Source organism: Mustelus asterias, chromosome 10 (genome assembly GCF_964213995.1).
Source record: "Mustelus asterias chromosome 10, sMusAst1.hap1.1, whole genome shotgun sequence".
NCBI classification, from domain to species: Eukaryota; Metazoa; Chordata; class Chondrichthyes; order Carcharhiniformes; family Triakidae; genus Mustelus; species Mustelus asterias.
In genome coordinates, this window is record NC_135810.1 from 4697225 (window position 1) to 4719077 (window position 21853).

The 21853-nt window shown below is 48.0% G+C and overlaps 1 protein-coding gene across 7 annotated transcripts in view; it reads left to right on the forward strand.

The window, feature by feature from the left end:
* Positions 1–21853, forward strand: part of LOC144499506 (dedicator of cytokinesis protein 9-like) — a 359791-nt gene that overhangs the window by 291831 nt on the left and 46107 nt on the right. For all 7 annotated transcript variants that reach the window (XM_078221534.1, XM_078221537.1, XM_078221538.1 and 4 more), the window contains 6 exons: positions 982–1119; positions 1474–1656; positions 6301–6414; positions 9571–9786; positions 12285–12342; positions 20344–20450. In XM_078221534.1, coding sequence (XP_078077660.1) covers positions 982–1119; positions 1474–1656; positions 6301–6414; positions 9571–9786; positions 12285–12342; positions 20344–20450 — 816 coding nt within the window. The remainder of the gene's footprint in view (positions 1–981; positions 1120–1473; positions 1657–6300; positions 6415–9570; positions 9787–12284; positions 12343–20343; positions 20451–21853) is intronic.

The following is a 21853-nucleotide window of genomic DNA, read 5'->3' on the forward strand; positions in this document are numbered from 1 at the left end:
TTCTCTATGAACAGTATTCTTTTGTCTGCATAGCGCACAAGAAACAATACTTTTCACTGGATGCTAATACATGTGACGATAATAGATCAAATCAAATCAAATTAAATAACCAGCACATCTTTCAGACTGTGGGAGGAAACCCACGCAGACATGGGGAGAACATGCAAACTCCACACACACAGTGATCCAAGTCGGGAATCGAGCCCAGGTCCCTGTCGCTGTGGGGTAGCAGTGCTAACCACTGTGCCACCGTGCTGCCCAGGGAGTGTTTGCATTGCGATTACAGCTCAGAAAAAGGCCATGTGGTCCAACACCATGTTGGTGTTCATTGGCTACACAAGCCTCCTCCCACCCCTTACTTCATCTCAGCCTATCAGCACTGCCTGTTCCTTCCTCCCTCACGTGTTTATCCAGCTCCCCCTCCATTGACGTCTATTTCTGAAAACATAAACGTTGCTTGTGGCAAGATTAGTTCGACATTTGAGTGGAATTATGGGGATAGGGCGGGGAAACAGTCTGGGGTAAACTACAGTCTGTGTATCAGTCAGAGTTGGTGCAGACCCGATGGGCTGAATGGCCTCCTGCACTGTAGGGATTGAACTGAAATGCTGAAAGCTTTTTAAAAAATCAGTGTTATGGGATTTGAATAGAATACATGAGAGAACTCTGAATCTGAAATAGAAACATCAAAATCATTGTGTGTGCAGCGGAACCCCACCTGACAGAAACGTCTGATTTTGATTTCTTATGGGGCAGCTGAGATGAACAGTTGGATAAACACATGAGGGAGATAGGGATAGAAGGATATGCTGATAGGGTGAGGTGAAGAGGTATAGATGGAGCCTCGTGCTCCTGTCGGGCAAAATGCCCAGTACTGCTCATTCTTTGTAAGGTGTGGCCGCCCTGTCTTGCCTGGGCCTTTCTCCCAGCAGCTGAGGGTCTAATCCCAGGTTGATGGATTTAATCTGCTTTCCTCTGCAGGGTCAGCTGCTTGCCGACAACGGACACAACCCACTGATGAAGAAAGTGTTCAACGTTCTCCTCTGCTTTGTCCAAATCAATCAGTCGGAGACAGCCCTGAAGTATGTGTTTGCCGCTCTGAGGAACCTTGTCTACAAGGTAACTAATGACTTTAATCAGGCAATTGAGGTGGGCCTGTTAGAATATGAATTCTCTGATTAAGGGCCAATCAGGGAACCTCTTGCTCTGTATATAACCAGGCGTGTCAGTTCCTCTGGGACTCCGAGTGTAGGCTGCTGACTGATAGCGCTCTGCATGCTGTTGTCAGACTTGTAAATAAAGGGATTTTAGTGAAGGGACTCCTGCCTCCGAGGACTTATCACAGCAACCAATATCACTCCATTTGAATGTTTTCCTCCTCCCCTCTTGATAGAATGCATTTGCCGCTTGTGATTCTCCGACTGTGTCCGTGTTTTCTCAAGAAACCCGTCTCTGAGCTATTTTATTTTTCAGTTTCCATCCACCTTCTTTGAGGGCCGGGCTGATATGTGTGCCACAATGTGCTACGAAATTTTGAAGTGCTGTAACTCTAAACTGAGCACGATCCGGGGCGACGCATCTACGCTCCTCTACTTCTTAATGAGGAACAACTTTGAGTGGACGCGGAGGAAATCCTTTGTGAGAACTCACCTGCAGGTCAGTGTTTTGGGAAAATTTGCCTGAATGTTCAAGGGTGGCACAGTGGTTATCACTGCTGCCTCACAGCACCAGGGACCTGGGTTCGATTCCTGTCTGTGTGGAGTTTACACGTTCTCCCCGTGTCTGCATGGGTTTTCTCCAGGTGCTCCAGTTTCCTCCCATAGTCCAAAAATCTACGGGTTAGGTGGATTGACCATGCTAAATTGCCCCTTCGTGTCAGGGGGATTAACAGGTTAAATACGTGAGGTCACAGGGATCAGGCCTGGGTGGAATTATTGTCAATCCAGGCCCAATGGGCAGAATGGCCTCTTTCTGTACTGTTAGGATTCTATGATTGTATGAAAGGGTGCTGGGAGCACGTTCGGTGGTAACTTTCAAACCGGGAATTGGGTAAACAATTGAAGGAGAAAGGATGGTAGGGGCGAGGTGTGGGACTAACTGGATCACTGTTCTAAAGAGGCAGCACCAATTTGATGGGCTGAATGGCCTCCCCCTGTGCTGTACTCTTTTGTGGACATTTGAAACGGTTTTGAATCTTTATCATTACCAGTGGATTAAAGGGATTACATCAATTAAAGTTCAGCCATGCATCGTCACTCTTGAGTTAGGAAAAGCTGCAAGAATGATGGCCAGTTATTGGAAAGTAAACGTTTATCTCGTCACAATCATGTGACTTTATGTTTTGTCAAAGTTTTTTTAAAGTTTATTTAATAGTGTCACAAGTAAGACTTACATTAACATTGCAGTGGAGTTACTGTGAAAATCCCCTAGTCACCACAGTCCGGCGCCTGTTCGGGTCAATGCACCCTAACCAGCACGTCTTTCGGACTGTGGGAGGAAACCGGAGCACCCGGATGAAACCCACGCAGACATGGGGAGAATGTGCAGACTCCGCACAGACAGTCACCCAAGCCAGGAATCGAACCCGGCTCGCTGGCACGGTGAGGCAGCGGTGCTAACCACTGTGCCACCGGGTTCTGGGATGGGTTTTAAAAATTCCAGGTGACATTGTTTGACTGCTAAATTATTAGCCAGTGAGAGAGTTTCTTATCATCCCGAAAGAAACTTACTGATTCCAAAAGGCTGTGTTTTGAAAGGTTTTTCTTTAATTGTTGATATGCACTTTTTAAATTGCCCTTTCCGTGCCAAGTATCCCCCCTCACTCACTTTGTGTCAGTGCGTCTCACACTCTGGTATCATGCAGAATGGTGTGGCCAAGATTCACTCCAGTAATTTTCCCACGAGTTGAATTTAAGCCAAGTAGATGTGAGAATCTTGCACAGGTGGTTGGGTGGGGGGGTGACATCTTTGTGGTGGTAGAATATATGTCATCTTAGCAGGAAGCAACGCAAGAATCCTCGCTCTCTTTTCAGTAAAAGCTGAGGGTAACATGGCGTGGCAAAAGCTGTGTCGTTGCGAAATGGAAATAGCCCAGGCTGTTTCATCTCGTTTCATTTGACGTCTGTGATCTTGACGCTATGTATAATAAAAAAAGAATTGAGGTACACTGTGTTTAATTTCAGAAAGAACATTAGGGAGGCTGGCTGGTGAGTTACATGAACACACTGTTCTTTCACCTTGTGACCTCAGCTCACAGCCAAGTCAAGCTCTTGGGAAGAAGGCAGTTTTGGAAAGACTCCAGCAGGGACCCCCCACAGAGCCGCATTGGCTCCTTATTGACATCTGAGACACCGCAAGAACAAAGGAAACTGAACGGGGAGGCTCAAGCAGTTTGGCCGATGGGGTTCTGAATAAAAGGTCTTTTTTTTTATTCGTGGGACATGGGTGTCGCTGGCTGGGCCAGCATTTATTGCCCATCCCCACAGAACATAAAACATTACAGCGCAGTACAGGCCCTTCGGCCCTCGATGTTGCGCCGACCAATCTAAAGCCCATCGAATCTACACTATTCCAATATCATCCATATGTTTATCCAATAACCATTTGAATGTTCTTAATGTTGACGAGTCCACTACTGCTGCAGGCAGGGCATTCCACGCCCTTACTACTCTCTGAGTAAAGAACCTACCTCTAACATCTGTCCTATATCTCTCACCCCTCAATTTAAAGCTATGTCCCCTCGTGCTAGCCATCACCATCCGAGGAAAAAGGCTCTCACTGTCCACCCTATCTCATCCTCTGACCATCTTGTATGCCTCTATTAAGTCACCTCTTAACCTTCTTCTCTCTAACGAAAACAACCTCAAGCTCCTCAGCCTTTCCTCATACGATTTTCCCACCATACCAGGCAACATCCTGGTAAATCTCCTCTGCACCCTTTCCAGCACTTCCACATCTTTCCGATAATACGGCGACCAGAACTGTACGCAATACTCCAAATGCGGCCGCACCAGAGTTTTGTACAGTTGCAGCATGACCTCCTGGCTCCGAAACTCAATCCCTCTACCAATAAAAGCTAACACACCGTACGCTTTCTTAACAACCCTATCAACCTGGGTGCCAACTTTCAGGGATCTATGCACATGGACACCCAGATCCCTCTGTTCATCCACACTACCAAGTATCTTCCCATTAGCCCAGTACTCTGTATTCCTGTCACTCCTTCCAAAGTGAATCACCTCACACTTTTCCACATTAAACTCCATTTGCCACCTCTCAGCTCAGCTCTGCAGCTTATCTATGTCCCTCTGTAACCTGCCACTTCCCTCCGCACTGTCTACAGCTCCACCGACTTTAGTGTCATCCGCAAATTTACTAATCCATCCTTCCACGCCCTCATCCAGGTCATTAATAAAAATGACAAACATCTAGTTGCCCTTACAGGACAGTTGAGAGTCAACCACATTACTATGGTTCTGGAGTCAGATATAGGCCAGACCAGGTAGGGACGGCAGATTTCCTTCCCTAAAGGACATCAGTGAACCAGAATGGGGTTTTCTGACAATGGTTTCATGGCCAACAGTAGATTTTTAATTCCAGATTCTTTTTATTGAATTGAAATTCTACCATCTAGCACCATGATTCGAACCCTGGGTCCCCATAACATGAGCCAAATTTCTGGATGAACCGTCCACTGATAGTACCACGAGGCCATCACCTGCCCCTAACTGCGAATATTTCTGAAGAGAGAGAGTCATGTTGCCGAATCTTTTCATCTTGCACTCATCAGGACAAACACAAGAATGCCAAATTTCAAACAATCACAACAATCTAAACTATCGGAGAGAAGGCTGCTGATTGGTTGGCAAGTTGGTTTTGATTGGCTGGGTCATTGCCATGGAGAAAGACACAGGGAATGACAGGCTTCCCGAGCTCCCGGTTGAATCAAAACAAGGCCCAAAACTTGCACAGAATCCAGTCTGCAAATCATAGGAACTTGCTTCTGCAGTGACAATTCAAATCAGATCACTCAGACTGAACAAAGCAAAAATCCAACTCGGAGATCACTGACTGACCATTTAATTTGATTTGATTTATTATTGTCACATGTATTAACATACAGTGAAAACTATTGTTTCTTGCGCGCTATACAAAGCATACTATTCATAGGGAAGGCAACGAGAGAGTGCAGAATGTAGTGTTACAGTCATAGCGAGGGTGTAGAGAAAGATCAACTTAATGCGAGGTAGGTCCATTCAAAAGTCTGACAGCAACAGGGAAGAAGCTGTTCTTGAGTCGGTTGGTACGTGACCTCAGACTTTTGTATGTGGAAAAGAGAATGTCTGGGGTGCGTGGAGTCCTTAATTATGCTGGCCGCTTTGCCGAGGCAGCGGGAAGTGTAGACCGTGTCAATGGATATGAAAAGAGCTGACGTTTCGAGTCCAGATGATCCTTTGTCAAAGAGTCATCTAGACTCAAAACATCAGCTCTTTTCTCTCCTTACAGATGCTGCCAGACCTGCTGAGATTTTCCAGCATTTCCCCTTTGGGCACAGATAATACTCTGGGGGGGGTTTCAATGTCCATCACCAAGTGTGGCTCGGTAGCACCACCGCAGATTGACCTGGTCGAGTCAAACAGATAGAAGGCAGACAGAAAAAGTTTATTTATTAGTGTCACAAGTAGACTTACATTAACGCTGCAAGGAAGTTACTGTGAAAATCCCCTAGTCGCCACACTCCGGCGCCTGTTCAGGTACACTGAGGGAGAATTTAGCATGGGCAATGCACCTCACCAGCACGTCTTTCAGACTGTGGGAGGAAACCAGAGGAAACCCGCGCAGACACGGGGAGAACGTGCAAACTCCGCAGAGACAGCGACCCAAGCTGGGAATCGAACCCAGGCAGCAGTGCTAACCAGTGCGCCACCATGTGGCATTCTGTAAATAAACAACTGAACAGGGAAAGGATTTGCGGCTAGTTCACCACCTGACATGGGATCCGATCATCAATAATGTCCGGATAATGGTGTTTTTGTTTAGTGATTTTGACTGGGGGATGGATATTGACCCGGGGAAAACTCACCTTTATTGATGGAGGTTTAAGGGGAAGCTCAGTGAAGGCACGCAGCTGGAAGCAGGAGAAGGCGATCCTGATCTGTGGGAGAAAGAAGATGGGGGGGGGGGGGGGTGCGAAGCAAAACAACAGCATGGATCCTGTGGGCAGAATGGCCTGTTTCAGTGGAATAAGAGCGTTGGCTGATTTTGTGTTGGGAATTCAAGTGATCTTATTGCTTTCTGCAGGTGATCATTGCTGTGAGTCAGTTGATAGCGGATGTGGTTGGAATCGGAGGGACCAGATTCCAGCAGTCTCTGGCTATTATCAACAATTGTGCCAATTGTGACAGAGCTGTAAAGGTGAGCGATTTACCACGATTAATCCGTGAGCGACTGCTATCTTTTAATTTTTTGATTTGATTTATTACTGTCACGTGTATACAGTGAAAAGTATTGTTTCTTGCGCGCCACACAGACAAAACATACCGTTCATAGAGAAGGAAAGCAGACAGTGCAGAATGTAGTGTTACAGTCATAGCTAGGGTGTAGAGAAAGATCAACTTAATGCAAGGTAGGTCCATTCAAAAGTCTGACAGCAGCAGGGAAGAAGCTGTTCTTGAGTCGGTTGGTACATGACCTCAGACTTTTGTATCTTTTTCCCGACGGAAGAAGGTGGAAGAGAGAATGTCCGGGGTGCGTGATGATAATCAGGGGCTGTGTGGCACGGCGGGTGGTATCCCTGCCTCTGGGTCAGTAATGTCAGGTGCCCATGCTGCCCGAGGGCTCGATGGCCATGACAAAACATTGATAATGCAGCCAAAACAGATTGATTAGCAAGCTGTGAGTCCCTCTGCCACACACCAGTGGCAGGTGGTACGAGGGGCAAGGGCCAGCACTCTGGCTTCTGGCTGCCAACCAGGGTAAACCATCTATCGAAACAAGCACACACCTTTGCCCCACCTCCCTGGTGAATCCTGAGATTCAGGAAACCTTTTAACTCTAATTTAGCTCAGCTTTGTGAGTCTCTTCCACTTTAGTTACTTGGTTGCTTTCCAATGGCATCAGGTGTCTTCCGATAGCCAGCTCACCATTGGTGAGGTTTGACCACAGACGGGAGTCCTGGAAGTCCCCTCGCTGCCTCATCCATCCCGGCAGAGGCTCTCTGCAGCAAGACCCTCGGAATCGAGAATCAGGGAGAATTGTGAGACTTTCACATCCTCCTTCCTTCTTCTTCTCTGCCACTCGCCGCCCCCACCCCCGCCCTGCTCCCACTCCCACCCCCGCCCTGCTCCCACCCCCACCCTGCTCCCAATCCCAACCCCGCCCTGCTCCCACTCCCGCCCTGCTCCCAATCCCACTCCCGCCCTGCCCCCACCCCCTCCCTGCTCCCACTCCCACTCCCGCCCTGCTCCCACTCCCACCCCCGCCCTGCTCCCAATCCCACCCCCGCCCTGCCCCCACCCCCACCCTGCCCCCAATCCCACTCCCGCCCTGCTCCCACCCCCGCCCTGCTCCCACCCCCGCCCTGCTCCCACCCCCGCCCTGCTCCCACCCCTGCCCTGCTCCCACTCCCGCCCTGCTCCCAATCCCACTCCCGCCCTGCCCCCACCCCCTCCCTGCTCCCACTCCCACTCCCACTCCCACTCCCGCCCTGCTCCCACTCCCACCCCCACCCTGCTCCCAATCCCACCCCCGCCCTGCCCCCACCCCCACCCTGCTCCCAATCCCACTCCCGCCCTGCTCCCACTCCCGCCCTGCTCCCACTCCCGCCCTGCTCCCACTCCCACCCCCTCCCTGCTCCCACTCCCACTCCCACTCCCACTCCCGCCCTGCTCCCACTCCCACCCCCACCCTGCTCCCAATCCCACCCCCGCCCTGCCCCCACCCCCACCCTGCTCCCAATCCCACTCCCGCCCTGCTCCCACTCCCGCCCTGCTCCCACTCCCGCCCTGCTCCCAATCCCACCCCCGCCCTGCCCCCATCCCCGCCCTGCTCCCAATCCCACCCCCGCCCTGCTCCCACTCCCACCCCCGGCCCGCTCCCACCCCCGCCCCCGGCCCTGCTCCCGCTCCCACCCCGGCCCTGCTCCCACTCCCGGCTCTGCTCCCGCCCCCACCCCATCCCTACTCCCTGACATCAAATAAAACCCAGGGGTGCTGAGGTCAGTTATAGCCACTGCTTTCAAAGGCCAGACCAGACAGAGAGAGAAAGTCATAGAGTCATAGAAGTTAAAAGCATGGAAACAGGCCCTTCAGCCCAACTTGTTCATGCCACCCATTTTTTTAACCACTAAGCTAGTCCAAATTGCCTGCATTTGGCCCATATCCCTCTATACCCATCTTACCCATGTAACTGTCTAAATGCTTTTTAAAAGACAAAATTGTACCCGCCTCTACTACTACCTCTGGCAGCTTGTTCCAGACACTCACCACCCTCCTGTGTGAAAAAATTGCCCCTCTGGACACTTTTGTACCTCTCCCCTCTCACCTTAAACCTTTGCCCTCTAGTTTTAGACTCCCCTACCTTTGGGAAAAGATATTGACTATCTCGCTGATCTATGCCCCTCATCCCTGCAAATTCTTGCGATATTTATCCAACTCTCTTATGAAAACCTCAACTGTCTCCATCACACTCAGGAGACAATGAGGGGTGATCTTATAGAGGTCTCTATAAGGTCACCCCTCAGCCTTCTATGCTCCAGAGAAAAAAGTCCCAGTCTATCCAGCCTCTCCTTGTAACTCAAACCATCAAGTCCTGGTAGCATCGCAGTAAATCTTTTCTGCACTCTTTCTAGTTTAATTATATCCTTTGTATAATAGATAACCAGAACCCTACACAGTATTCCAAGTGTGGCCTTACCAATGTCTTGTACAACTTCAACAAGACGTCCCAACTCCTGAATTCAATGTTTTGGCCAATGAAACCAAGCATGCCGAATGCCGCCTTCACCACTCTGTCCATCTGTGACTCCACTTTCAAGGAGCTATGAACCTGTAGCCCTAGATTTCTTTGTTCTCTCACAAAGAGAAAGAGAGAGACAGACAGATAGTGGCCAAAGCAGCAAGAGAAGGAGACAGAGGCCGAGACAGACAGAGAGAGAGAGAGAGAGATAGACAGAGTCCAAGACTGAGAGAAGGAGCCCGAGGTTGTTGCAAAGTGGGAGAAGCACAGGAGCTAGCCAGAAAGAACCAAGAAATTGTAAGGAAGGTTGACCTAGTAAATTTTCTAACTTTCCTTCCCTTTGCTGCCCCCTCCCTGACCTGAGGTCTGTTGTTTATCAGCTGATTGTATCTGCTCAGTGTCTGCACTGCCGCCTGTGGGTGCTAACGGTGCCAGCCAGTGACGGAGTCCTGCACACGGTTAAAGAGCACGGCAAGTGCCGCTCCATTACCAACCCGGGGTGCCGGACTCCTGCAGGGCCCTGCTCTGCTGAGCGGCGAGGAGTGGGGAATCAGAGGGTTTCGCGAATGGCCTGCAGATGCGCCTCAGTAGATTCACGTGTCTCTTTGGTTGCAGGCGACGGGATTCCCTTCCGAGGTGAAAGATTTGACAAAGCGCATCCGGACGGTGCTCATGGCCACGGCTCAAATGAAAGAGCATGAGAATGATCCGGAAATGCTGGTGGACCTTCAGTATAGTTTGGCAAAGTCCTACGCCAGCACCCCAGAGCTGCGGAAGACCTGGCTGGACAGCATGGCGAAAATCCACGTCAAGAATGGAGATCTCTCCGAGGTAATTTTAACCAAACTACCGTTCTCTTGTCCGCAGCTCCAGTCACAATCTCAGGGTTTCCCGAAGTACGCGACAACCAATGAAGTACCTTTGAACTGACGCAATGCGGAAAATTCGGCAGCCGGACTGTGCACAGCAAGACCCCACAAAGCGATCAATGACCATCGCTGAAAAAAATAAATGAGCTGTTGATCAGCAAGTGGATAAACATTGATCGAGATGCCGGCGAGATCTCCCATACCCTTCTTCAGAATGGCAGCCACGGGATCTTCAGCTCCCCCCCCCCCCCCCAGAGGGCAGACCTGACCTCGGCTGAAGATGTCATCTGAAAGGCGGCACCTTTGACAGTGCGGCACTCCCTCGGTGCTGCCCTGGAGCGCCACCTTTCCTCATGTTCCTGGAGTGGGACTTGAAGCCACAACCTTCTGTGAGTGTTACCCTCCGTCCTGGCTGGCAGTGTGGATCAGAATGTGCCAATCAATCCTCCCGGCATCGAAAAGGACTTTCCTCCTTCATGAACGTTGACTGGGCCTCAATGCTGACTCGCTAAATGAGGCGGGGTCAGTGAGGAGTTTAAAATCAGACTAATTTGGCCTTCCGAGGGTTGAGGGAGTGCAGTTAAGTTGATAGACTGGGAAAAGCTGCGAGTATGCCCCTCAGAGAAATGAAGATTGAGAGATTTGCTGGAGGTGTACAAAATCCTGAGAGGATAGATGGAGAAAAATTGTTGCCAGGATTGAGAGAAGAGGACACAGATTTAGGTAACTGACAAAAAAACACAAAAAACGATATTAGGGACTGCCTTTTTACACAGAGACTGGTTAGGATCTGGAATGCGCTGCCTGAGTGTGATGGAGATAGTTGAGATTTTCAAAAGGGAGTTGGATAAATATCGGAAGAATTTGCAGGGATAGGGCAGGGAAGTGGGACGAGCAGAGTCACTTTTGAAGGGAGCCAGTACGAGATTGCTGGGCCAAATGGCCTCCTTTTGTACTGTAATGATTCTGTGATTCATTGAGTTCCCTCGCTAATTACAGATGCACTGGAGGGGGTGCAGAGGAGATTCACCAGGATGCTGCCTGGGATGGAGCATTTAAGTTATGAAGAGAGGTTGGATGAGCTTGGGTTGTTTTTGTTGGAGCAGAGAAGACTGAGGGGACGACCTGATCGAGGTGTACAGGATTATGAGGGACATGGACAGAGTGGTTGGGGAGCAGCTGTTCGCCTTAGTTGAAGGGTCAATCACTAGTGGATAGTTGGGAACCTGTCTCGGGGGCAGGGAATTCATATGGTGTTCATGGAAGTGGAAATGACTAGGGTTGGGAAGCATTTTCCGATCAGGGCCATTGTGATCTCCTGGACTCGTTTCGATCGCCTCAGGGGGTCGGAGAGGAATTTCCCAGATTTTTTTTTTTCCCCATATTGGCCCTGGGGTTTTTCACTCTGGGTTTTCGCCTCTCCCTGGGGATCACATGGTCCGGAATAGGGGGGTGGGGGTGAGTTAATAGGTTGTAATGAACAAAGCATCGTAGCTGTGAGGGACAGCTCGGTGGATAGGATATTGGTATGTAGATAGGCTGGAAAATTGGGCGGGGATCCTGGATTCAGGATTCAATCCTGGACCGGGGAGCGGCGCGGGCTTGGAGGGCCGAAGGGCCTGTTCCTGTGCTGTATTGTTCTTTGTTCTTTGTTCTTTTATCACGAGGGGACACAGGTTCAAGGCGAGGGGCAGGAGGTTGAGGGAGGATGTGTGGAGAAACTTTTTTACCCAGAGGGTGGTGACGGTCTGGAATGCGCTGCCTGGGAGGGTGGTGGAGGCAGGTCGCCTCATATCCTTTAAAAAATATCTGGATGAGCACTTGGCACATCATAACATTCAGGGCTATGGGCCAACTGCTGGTAGATGGGATTAAGTGAGAGGTCAAGTGTGTCAGTGCAGACTCGATGGGCCAAAGGGCCTCTTCTGCGCTGTCTGATTCTATGATTGGGGACGAAGGGGTGCCTAATATCAGGAGCACATCAGCTCAATTCCTGAGTTAAACCCTTTCACTGAAGTAAAGTTTATTTATTCGTCACAAGTAAGGCTTACATTAACACTGCAATGAAGTTACTGTGAAATTCCACTAATCACCAAAGTCCGACACCTGTTTGGGCCAATGCACCTAACCAGCACGTCTTTCAGAATATGGGAGGAAACAGGAGCACCCGGAGGAAACCCATGCAGACACGGGGAGAACATGCAGACTCCACACACAGTGATCCAAGCCGGGAATCGAACCCAGGTCCTTGGCGCTGTGAGGCAGCAGTGCTAACCACTGTGTCACCGTGTGTGCGGAAATGTGATCTTCGATATGTTTGGCCTAGTTATTGTCTGGGACTTACTGCCAACTATTATCTCAATTATAATGAATGATTTTCTCGTTATTCTTCCAGTTGTACATTTCCCAAGATGTCATTGGAATTCCTATTTGGTAACTGCTCTTTTCTTCTTCCTTCAGGCAGCCATGTGCTACGTCCATGTAGCTGCCCTCGTCACTGAGTATCTGAAAAGGAAAGGTAAGATTCACACAAGCTTCTGTCCAAAGGGTCTGGTGGGTCAGCTTGTGTCTCATTAAGAGAGGAGCAGAAAGAAAGCATTTATATAGCGCCTTTCCTGACCACAGGAGCTTCCAAAACGCCTTACAACCAATGAGGTACTTTGGAAGTTCAGTCACTGGTGAAATGTAGGGAACATTTGGGAACAGCTTTGGAAACAGTGTTGTACAAAGCACGCTCCCGAAGCTGCCTAAATAGGGAGTTTTTGTCTGGAGATGTGGATTGAGGGATAAATAGTTGCCCACCCAGCTCTTCTTGGGAATATTGCCGCGGGAGCACCTGAGAGGACAGACCAGGCCTCATTGGAAAGTTGGCGCCTCCACCAGTGCGGCACCCCCTCAGCGCTGCACTGGGAGTGTCAGCCTGGATACCTGGTGCTCAAGTCTCCGGAGTGGCAGTTGAACCCCCTGATATTTCGCCTTCGAGGTGGGAGTGTGCTGTCTCTTGAACTACGACCGACCCTTTGGCTTCTCAAGGATTGGTTAAGTATTGAGTGCAGCGGAATCTGAGGGAGGAAACCGGCCTGAGACCAGAGTCCATCCAGCGTTCAAACAGCTGAAGATACTGTAAACTGGTCGTTCAATTGACACATTATCAGAAACTTGATTGCCTTTGATTCACGAAGCTTTAATTACATCAATCTCCTCATTTCACACTCGTACACCCACACCCACACACACACCCACACACCCACACACACTCACTCACTCACACTCACTCACTCACATTCACACACACACACACACTCACTCACTCACTCACTCACATTCACACACACTCACATTCACACACACACACACTCTCATACACACTCTCACACATACATTCACACACTCACTCTCTCTCACACACACAATCTCTCTCGCGCGCGTTCACTCTCACTCTCCCACATTCTCACTCTCACTTACTCACATACACACACACTCACTCTCTCACACACACATTCTCACACACACACACACACACACACACATACATTCACACACGCGCGCACACACACACACACTCTTTCACTCACTCACTCACGCACAAATATCTCGCGCGCGCACACTCTCGCGCTCACACTCACACACACTCTCACACAAGCGCGCGCACTCACTCGCGCGCACACGCACACTCTCTCTCTCTCTCTCTCACACACACACACACTCTCTCTCTCTCTCTCACTCACACGCACACACAACATTGATGTACATGTTCTTAGGCAGCCTGGTGATGGTGTAATTCTGTATTTAATCTGGTTATTCGCTGTTTGTGCAGTGATGAGTTTAAAGACGTGAATTGATGGAGTTCTATCTCAAGCTGAAATGTTGCAAACATTGGACAAGGGAATACCTATTATGCAGTGTGACTGCTGTGTGATGGACAAACATGCACATCTGGATAGACTTCCCCACGGCTGGAAAGTTAGAATCATGAGTACTTCAACTTCAATTTTTCTTTTTTACCGAAGAAAGATATTGCGTGTTTCTCTCCCTGTGTACAGATATATTACAGATATATATTACAGATACAGATGTATTACAGATATAGAAACAGCCTGTAAAGACCATAGTTCTAGTTAACCTGTCTACCTCATGTCTGAGTAGTTGTAACCAGCGATGCATTTTTCTTATAAGATTCTTGCCCGTTTTAACCTGGGAAAAATAAACGCTGCTTCTCCCCCCAGTTATTCAGAGCTCTTTTTTTAGATTGATGCCTTTTGTTCATTGGGGTGAGAAGCAGAACAAAGGGCAGGGTCTTAAACAGAGATACAGATCAGCCATCAGTTCCTATTGAATCTGCTTCCACCGCCCTTTCAGGCAGCGCCTTCCAGATCACAACTCACTGAGTAAATCAATTCTCCTCTCCCCCTCTGGATCTCTTGTCAATTGCCTTAAATCTGTCTTTCTTTGGTTACCAACCCTCCTGCCTATGCAGTTTCCCCTTATTTACTCTATCAAAAACTGTCATGATATGGAACGCCTCAATTAAATCTCCCCTTGACCTTCTCTGCTCTAAGGAGAACAATCCCAGCTCCTTCAGTCTCTCCATGGAACTGAAGTCCCTCATCCCTTGTACAGTTCTGATAAATCTCCTCTATACTTCATGGGGGATAGTGGTATTATCATTGGACTAGTGATCTGGGGACCTGGGTTCGAACCTCACCTTGGTAGATGACTGTGAAACTGTTGTGGATTGTGGCAAAAGTCTATCTGGTTCGTGATGTGATTCTAGATCCACAACTATACGGTTGACTCTCAAATGTTCTCCCAAAGTCTAGCGGGCCCAGTGACGTTGACATCCATTCAAGTCATTTCTATCGAGCTTTGCCTTAAACATTAACCTTCTCAAACCATGTTTGCTTAGAAATGACAGAACAGGCTTGAGGGACTGAATGGCCTTTTGCTATTCCAATATTTTAAAGTAAACTTAATTTATTAGTCATGAGTAGGCTTACATTCGCTCTGCATTGAAGTTACTGTGAAAATCCCCTCGTCGTCACACTCCAGCGCCTGTTCGGGTACATTGAGGGAGAATTTAGCATGGCCAATGCACTTAACCAGCACGTCTTTCAGACTGTGGGATGAAGCCAGAGCACCCGGAGGAAACCCACGCAGACACGGGGAGAGCCTGTAAATTCCACACAGACAGTAGATCCAAGCCGGGAATCGAACCCAGGTCCCTGGCACTGTGAGGCAGCAGTGCTAACCACTGTGCTATCGTGCCGATTTATTTCCAACAATGATTAGGGAGATGACAGAGCTTTTGTGTCACAAGAATCCAGAATTAGCCCAGCCTAATGATCTAGACACATGAGGTCATGGCAGTTGGAGGAATTTTAAATTCAAATAATTAGTAAGTGGGGAGTAAGTAATAATAATGATTCTTCATGATTGTGAAAGAACCGGGTTGGTTCACTACTGTCCCAGATCCACAGCAATGTGAGTAACTGCCCTTGCAAATGGTTGGGCAAGCCACTCTTGTGTATCAAACTTGGATCCGAAATTGTGGCTGTACCTACACCATGACTTGAAAGGTTCAAGAAGGCAGCTCACCACTACCTTCTCAAAGGCAGAAGGATGGGCAATAAACGCTGGCCGAGCCAGCAAAGTACACGCCCCAAGAGTTAAGAGGGAAAAAAAACATTTTCAACTGCACTCTCAGCGAAATAATATTCACTTTACACTCTGTCTGAATCTGCAAGTTGTACTTGAGTCAACTTGACTTTGCCTCTTGTATCCGGCCAAATATTTCTGACCAATCCTTTACACCTGCTGAACCTTCTTAATTTAAATCATGGAATCCCTACAGTGCAGAAGGAGGCCATTCGGCCCATCGAGCCTGCACTGACAATCCGATCTCAACCCCACGTATGTACCATGTTAGTCCCCCTGACACTGAGGGGCAATTTAGCATGGCCAATCAGCCTAACCCGCACATCTTTGTATTTTCATCCTGCTTCCTGCACTCTCCACTTTTTACTAATATAAGATTTTGATAATTATTTTACTCAGCAGTTGCCCCACACTGATTGATTGATTGGACTTTTTCAGTTAAACACCAGCCTGTCTGACTGAGGATTGCAGAATTCAGATAACTTTTCCACTGTGAATAAATTTAAGCCGGTCAGCCTCTGTGCTGCCATCTATCACTGAGAAAAGCAATGTGACTCTGGTAGGGAGCCACTTGTGATGTAACACATCCACCCTTCTGATGGATTAAAATTATCTCTGCTGCTGACGCATTTATCTGACATTTCTGGAACAACGCAAGCTGTGGAACTGGTACTGAGACCGTTTTGTACAAACTGTTAAATCTCCTCTTGAATTGATTGAACCCCACGAGCAATATTGGTAAATTGAGCGATTTCATCGGCCAACAATATCTTGTTGACACCGTAGAATCGGAAAGGAGGCCATTTGGCCCATCGAATCTGCACTGACTCTCCGAAAGAGCATCGCACCAAGGCCTCCCCAGGCATGCCCCTAACCCCGCGCATTTAGCATGGCCAATCCACCCAACACGCACATCTTTGGACTGTGGGAGGAAACCGGAGCACCCGGAGGAAACCCACACACGTTAGGCAGATGACAGAGTTTTTATGTCACAATAACCCAGAATTCACCCAGCCTAATGATCCAGATGCATGAGTTCATGGCAGCTGGAGGAATTTTAAATTTAATTAATTAGCAAGTCTGAAGTAAATAGTAATAATTGTCATTCACCAGGTTGGTTCACTAAGGGAGGGCGAGCATGCAAACTCCACACAGACAGTCACCCAAGGCCGGAATTCAACCCAGTCCCTGGCACTGTGAGGCCATGATGTGGAGAATACAGGCCTTGGACTGGGCTGGGCACAGTAAGTAGTCTCACAACATCAGGTTAAAGTCCAACAGGTTTACTTGGAATCACGAGCTTTCGGGGCACTGCTCCTTCATCAGGTGAGTGGAGAGGTGGGTTCACAAACACGGCATATATAGACAGAGACACAATTGCAAGTTAATGGTTGGAATGTGAGTCTTTTCAGGTCATCAAGTCTTTACAAGTACAGACAGTGCGAGTGGAGAGAGGGATAATCAGAGGTGTGAATTGTCTCAAGCTTGTGTCTCTGTCTATATATGCCGTGTTTGTGAAACCTACCTCTCCACTCACCTGATGAAGGAGCAGCACTCCGAAAGCTTGTGATTCCGACTAAACCTGTTGGACTTTAACCTGGTGTTGTGAGACTTCTTACTGTGAGGCAGCAGTGCTAATCACCGTGCCACTTCTACTGACAGTTTTCTTCGAGTTTTAGCTCAAATTGCTGACCTTTTCCGTATAATTTACAGTGTTGGTAAAACTTGAGGTAATCAAAACTCAGTCAGTGTCTAAACGTGTGCCAAGTTGCCATGACTCATCACCCAGCCACTCACTGATCTACTCTCCATCTGGCAACAACTCCATTTTAAAATTCTCATCCTTGTTTTCAATTCCTATCATGGTCTCATCCCCTGTTATCTCTGTCACATCCTCCAGCCCCACAGTCCTCTCAGATATCTGTGCTCAGATACCTCCGGCCCTTTGAGCATCCTCTGTTGTCATCACTCCACCATTGGCGGCCGTGCCTTCAGCTCCCGGGGCCCCAAGCTCTGGAGTTCCCTCCCTGACTGTTCCCCTGGGTTGAAGGGTCAGTTACGAGGGGACACAAGTTAAAAGTGAGGGGTGGAGGTTTAGGGGGGATTTGAGGAAAAACCTTTTACTCAGAGGGTGGTGAGGGTCTGGAACGCACTGCCTGGGAGGGTGGTGGAGGCGAGATGCCTCGCATCCTTTAAAAAGTACCTGGATGAGTGCTTGGCACATCATAACGTTCAAAGCTATGGGCCAAGTGCTGGCGAGTGGGATTAGGTGGGCAGGTCAGAGCCTTTCATGTATCAGTGCAGACTCGATGGGCCGAAGGGCCTCTTCTACATTGTAATATTCTGTGATTCTGTGACTATACCTCTCCCTGCTCCTTTGAGATGCAATTTAGAACTACTTTTTTGTTGAAGCATTTGGTGATCTGCCTTAATCTCTGTAAGTGGCTCAGTGTCTAAATTTAGAAACATAGAAAAACTACAGCACAAAACAGGCCCCACAAGTTGTGCCAAACATATCCCTACCTTTTAGGCCTACCTATAACCCTCCATCCTATTGAGTCCCATGTACTCATCCAGGAGTCTCTTAAAAGACCCTACTGAGTTTGCTGCCTCCACCACCACTGACGGCAGCCGATTCCACTCGCCCACCACCCTCTGTGTGAAAAACTTCCCCCTAACATCTCCCCTGTACCTACCCCCCAGCACCTTAAACCTGTGTCCTCTCGTAGCAGACATTTCCACCCTGGGAAAAAGCCTCTGAGAGTCCACCCAATCTATGCCTCTCAACATCTTATATACCTCTATTAGGTCTCCTCTCATCCTACGTCTCTCCAAGGAGAAAAGACCGAGCTCCCTCAGCCTATCTTCATAAGGCATGCCACTCAATCCAGGCAACATCCTTGTAAATCTCCTCTGCACCCTTTCAATCTTTTCCACATCCTTCCTGTAATGAGGCGACCAGAACTGAGCACAGTACTCCAAGTGGGGTCTGACGAGGGTCTTATATAGCTGCATCATTATTCCCGGGCTCCTAAACTTATTCCCTCGATTGATAAAGGCCAGCACACCATACGCCTTCTTAACCACCTCCTCCACCTGCGGGGCCGATTTTAGAGTCCTATGGACCCGAACGCCAAGGTCCTTCTGATCCTCTACAGTACTATGAGTCTTTCCTTTTAGAATTTGTCACTCTGAAGAGTCTTGGGACATTCTTAACCCTGTTAATGGTGCTACATAAATGCAGGTTTTTGCTATTGTTTATTGTTGGTGATGACTAGTTGTGGCTATGTCAGATTTGTTGAATGCAAAGTTCCCTCAGATAAGAAAGTGCTGTCCCATACACAAACAGGCTTAATGAAACTTGCAAGCTGATACATTGGGTTAAAGAGTAATTCTTCAAACGTTCACAGCTGAAACCTGCTTTCCAATTCCCACTAACATTTAATCCTTTCTTTCACGTTTCCTGATTTTTCTTTAAGCAGAGTCAAACTAAATTAATCTTTGGCTGTAATGTTTGAACTGTCCTTACTGATTTTTTTTTTGTAACGCGTTTATCGCTTTGGAATTGGTTCTGTCATATTTAATGGGAAATGTAAATTTTGCATTGTTCGAATCCTAGGACGATCTCAGAATTGAGAATTTATAATAATCAGGAAACACTGAACAGGCTGCGAGCCTGCCTCTGTGATGCGCATTATCACACACGAGGCTTGAGATGCTCAAGGAAATAAAGGCTTTTATTTACTATTACAACAAAGCTACCATGTATAGTACACAATCCCAGACTGAGGGGTCCCAGACAGAGCAGTGACCTTTATACCTCTCCCAGGAGGCGGAGCCCGACTGGGATGTACCATAATAACTATAATACAGGTGTAACAGCCCAACCTTAACCCCAACAGCAACATATATACATACTCGTAATACTGGCCAGACCCTGGCTCAGTACTACCTAGTGGGAACCAACGATGGTTCACCACACTCTGGAAAGGGGATCACTGGGGGATGACCTGATAAGGTTCTTTATAATGATGAAGGGTTTGATCAGATAGATGTAGAGAAGATGTTTCTACACCCTGGGGCTGGGTGTGTGTGGGGCAGGGGGGGAGCAGTGTGTGTCTGTGGGAGTGTGGGTGAGGGGGGTGAGTGTGCGGAGGTGGGTGTGTGTGTTGGTGTGGAGGGAATGGGGTGTGTGGGGGGGGGGAGGATGGGCGTGCGTGTGTGTGAAGGTGGGTGGTTGGGCGCACAGCTAGGGGTGATCAATATCAGACAGTCACTAATATATCCAGTCAGGAATAGAATCCCGACAGTGCAGAAGAGGGCCATTCAACCTATCGAGTCTGCACCAACCACAATCCCACCCAGGCCCAATCCCCGTAACCCCACATATTTGCGCTGCTAATCCCCCTGACACTAAGGGGCAATGTAACATGGCCAACCCACCTAACCAGCATGTCTTTCAGACTGTGGAAGGAAACCGGAGCACCCGGGGAGAATGTGCAAACTCCACGCAGACAGTGACCCGAGCCGGGAATCGAACCCAGGTCCCTGGCGCTGTGAGGCAGCAGTGCTAACCAGTGTACCACCGTGCCACCCGAATTTAGGAGAAATGTTTTTACTCAGAGTGGTGAGAATGTGGAACTCGTGGTTGACGTAAATGGTTTAGGTACAGTTCAGAGGGAACTGGATAAATAGATAAGGAAGAAAAGAACAGGTTATGTCCATCTGAGGGAGCAGGTGTGAGCCGTATAATCAGATTCACAGATGTTATCCGTAACTATTGCTTATGAATATGAAATTTAAATAATTACCAAGAAGGGTATTCATGTGAATGTATTTTCATATTGAGCTTGTTATTTTCCAGGGATATTTAAACAAGGTTGCAGTGCCTTCAAGATGATCACACCCAACATCGATGAGGAGGCAGCAATGATGGAGGATGTAGGAATGCAAGATGTCCATTACAATGAAGTGAGTGCACCTGGACACTAGTGTAACTTTTAATTATTCCGTTTTCAGTATTCAGAGTCTGTTTTTGCTGTCTGCAAGTCCTTTCTCCTACAATCGCTGCTTACAAAACCAGCTACTTGCTGTGATGGAATCTTTGTTGCCTAGGTAATTTTTTGATATAATAGTCTGTGTTGGGGTGTGTACCACTGTGCGCGATTCAGTGTCGTAATGTGTCAAGGAATTCATACTCCTATTAGTTGTAGCGCTCCGCTTTGTAATTCTGAATAATGAGGTCCTCCGGAAGGAAGAAAACGTGTGCGTTTCCATAGCGCCTTTCGTAACTTCAGCACATCCCAAAACTCTTTCCAACTGAGTGAAATATTTTTGAAGTGCAGATACTGTTATAATGTGCGGAATGCAGCACTCAATTTCTACAGAGAAAACACATTCAAACAGCAACCTGATGATGCTAGAGGGATGGAGTTTAAAAACAGTGAGGGTATGTTGCAGCTGTATAAGGTGCTGGTGAGGCCACACCTGGAGTACTGTGTACAGTTTTGGTCTCCTTACTTGAGAAAGGATATACTGGCACTGGAGGGGGTGCAGAGGAGATTCACTAGGTTGATTCCGGAGTTGAGAGGGTTGGCTTATGAGGAGAGACTGAGTAGACTGGGGCTATACTCATTGGAATTCAGAAGAATGAGAGAAGATCTTATAGAAACATGCAAAACTATGAAGGGAATAGATAAGATAGAAGCAGGGAAGTTGTTTCCACTGGCGGGTGAAGCTAGAACTAGGGGGCATGGTCTCAAAATAAGCAGATTTAGGACTGAGTTGAGGAGGAACTTCTTCACCCAAAGGGTTGTGAATCTGTGGAATTCCCGGCCCAGTGAAGCAGTTGAGGCGACGAAAAGATCAGCCATGATCTTATTGAATGGAGCAGGCTTGAGGGGCTGAATGGCCTACTTCTGCTCCTAGTTCTTTTGTTCCTATGATGTCCAGATTATTTTTTTTAAAAACTAACTTGCATTGGGTGAGAGAGGACTCTCTTTTCTTCAGAATTGTCCACTGATATCTTGGGCATCCACCAGAGGGAGCAGAGAGGGGCCCCAGTTTAATGTGTTACTCAAAAGACAGCGCCTCTGGCAGTGCAGCACTCCCAGAGCACTGGACTGCAATTTGCCAGTACTGGAGTGTTATATCTCCAATATTGATGAGAGTATTATTTTTCAGCTGACCTTATTATCAGGAAATGCAAAATGTACATTGTAAGCAAACTCAGTGGTGATAAGAACATACTGATGTTGCAAAATTAGTTATCAAATGTTCTAAAGATACAAATTGCCACTGAGATGGACTGTTAACCTCTCCTCATTGAGTACCAATAGTTAATTATTGATAAGAATATAATCAGCAGAATTAAA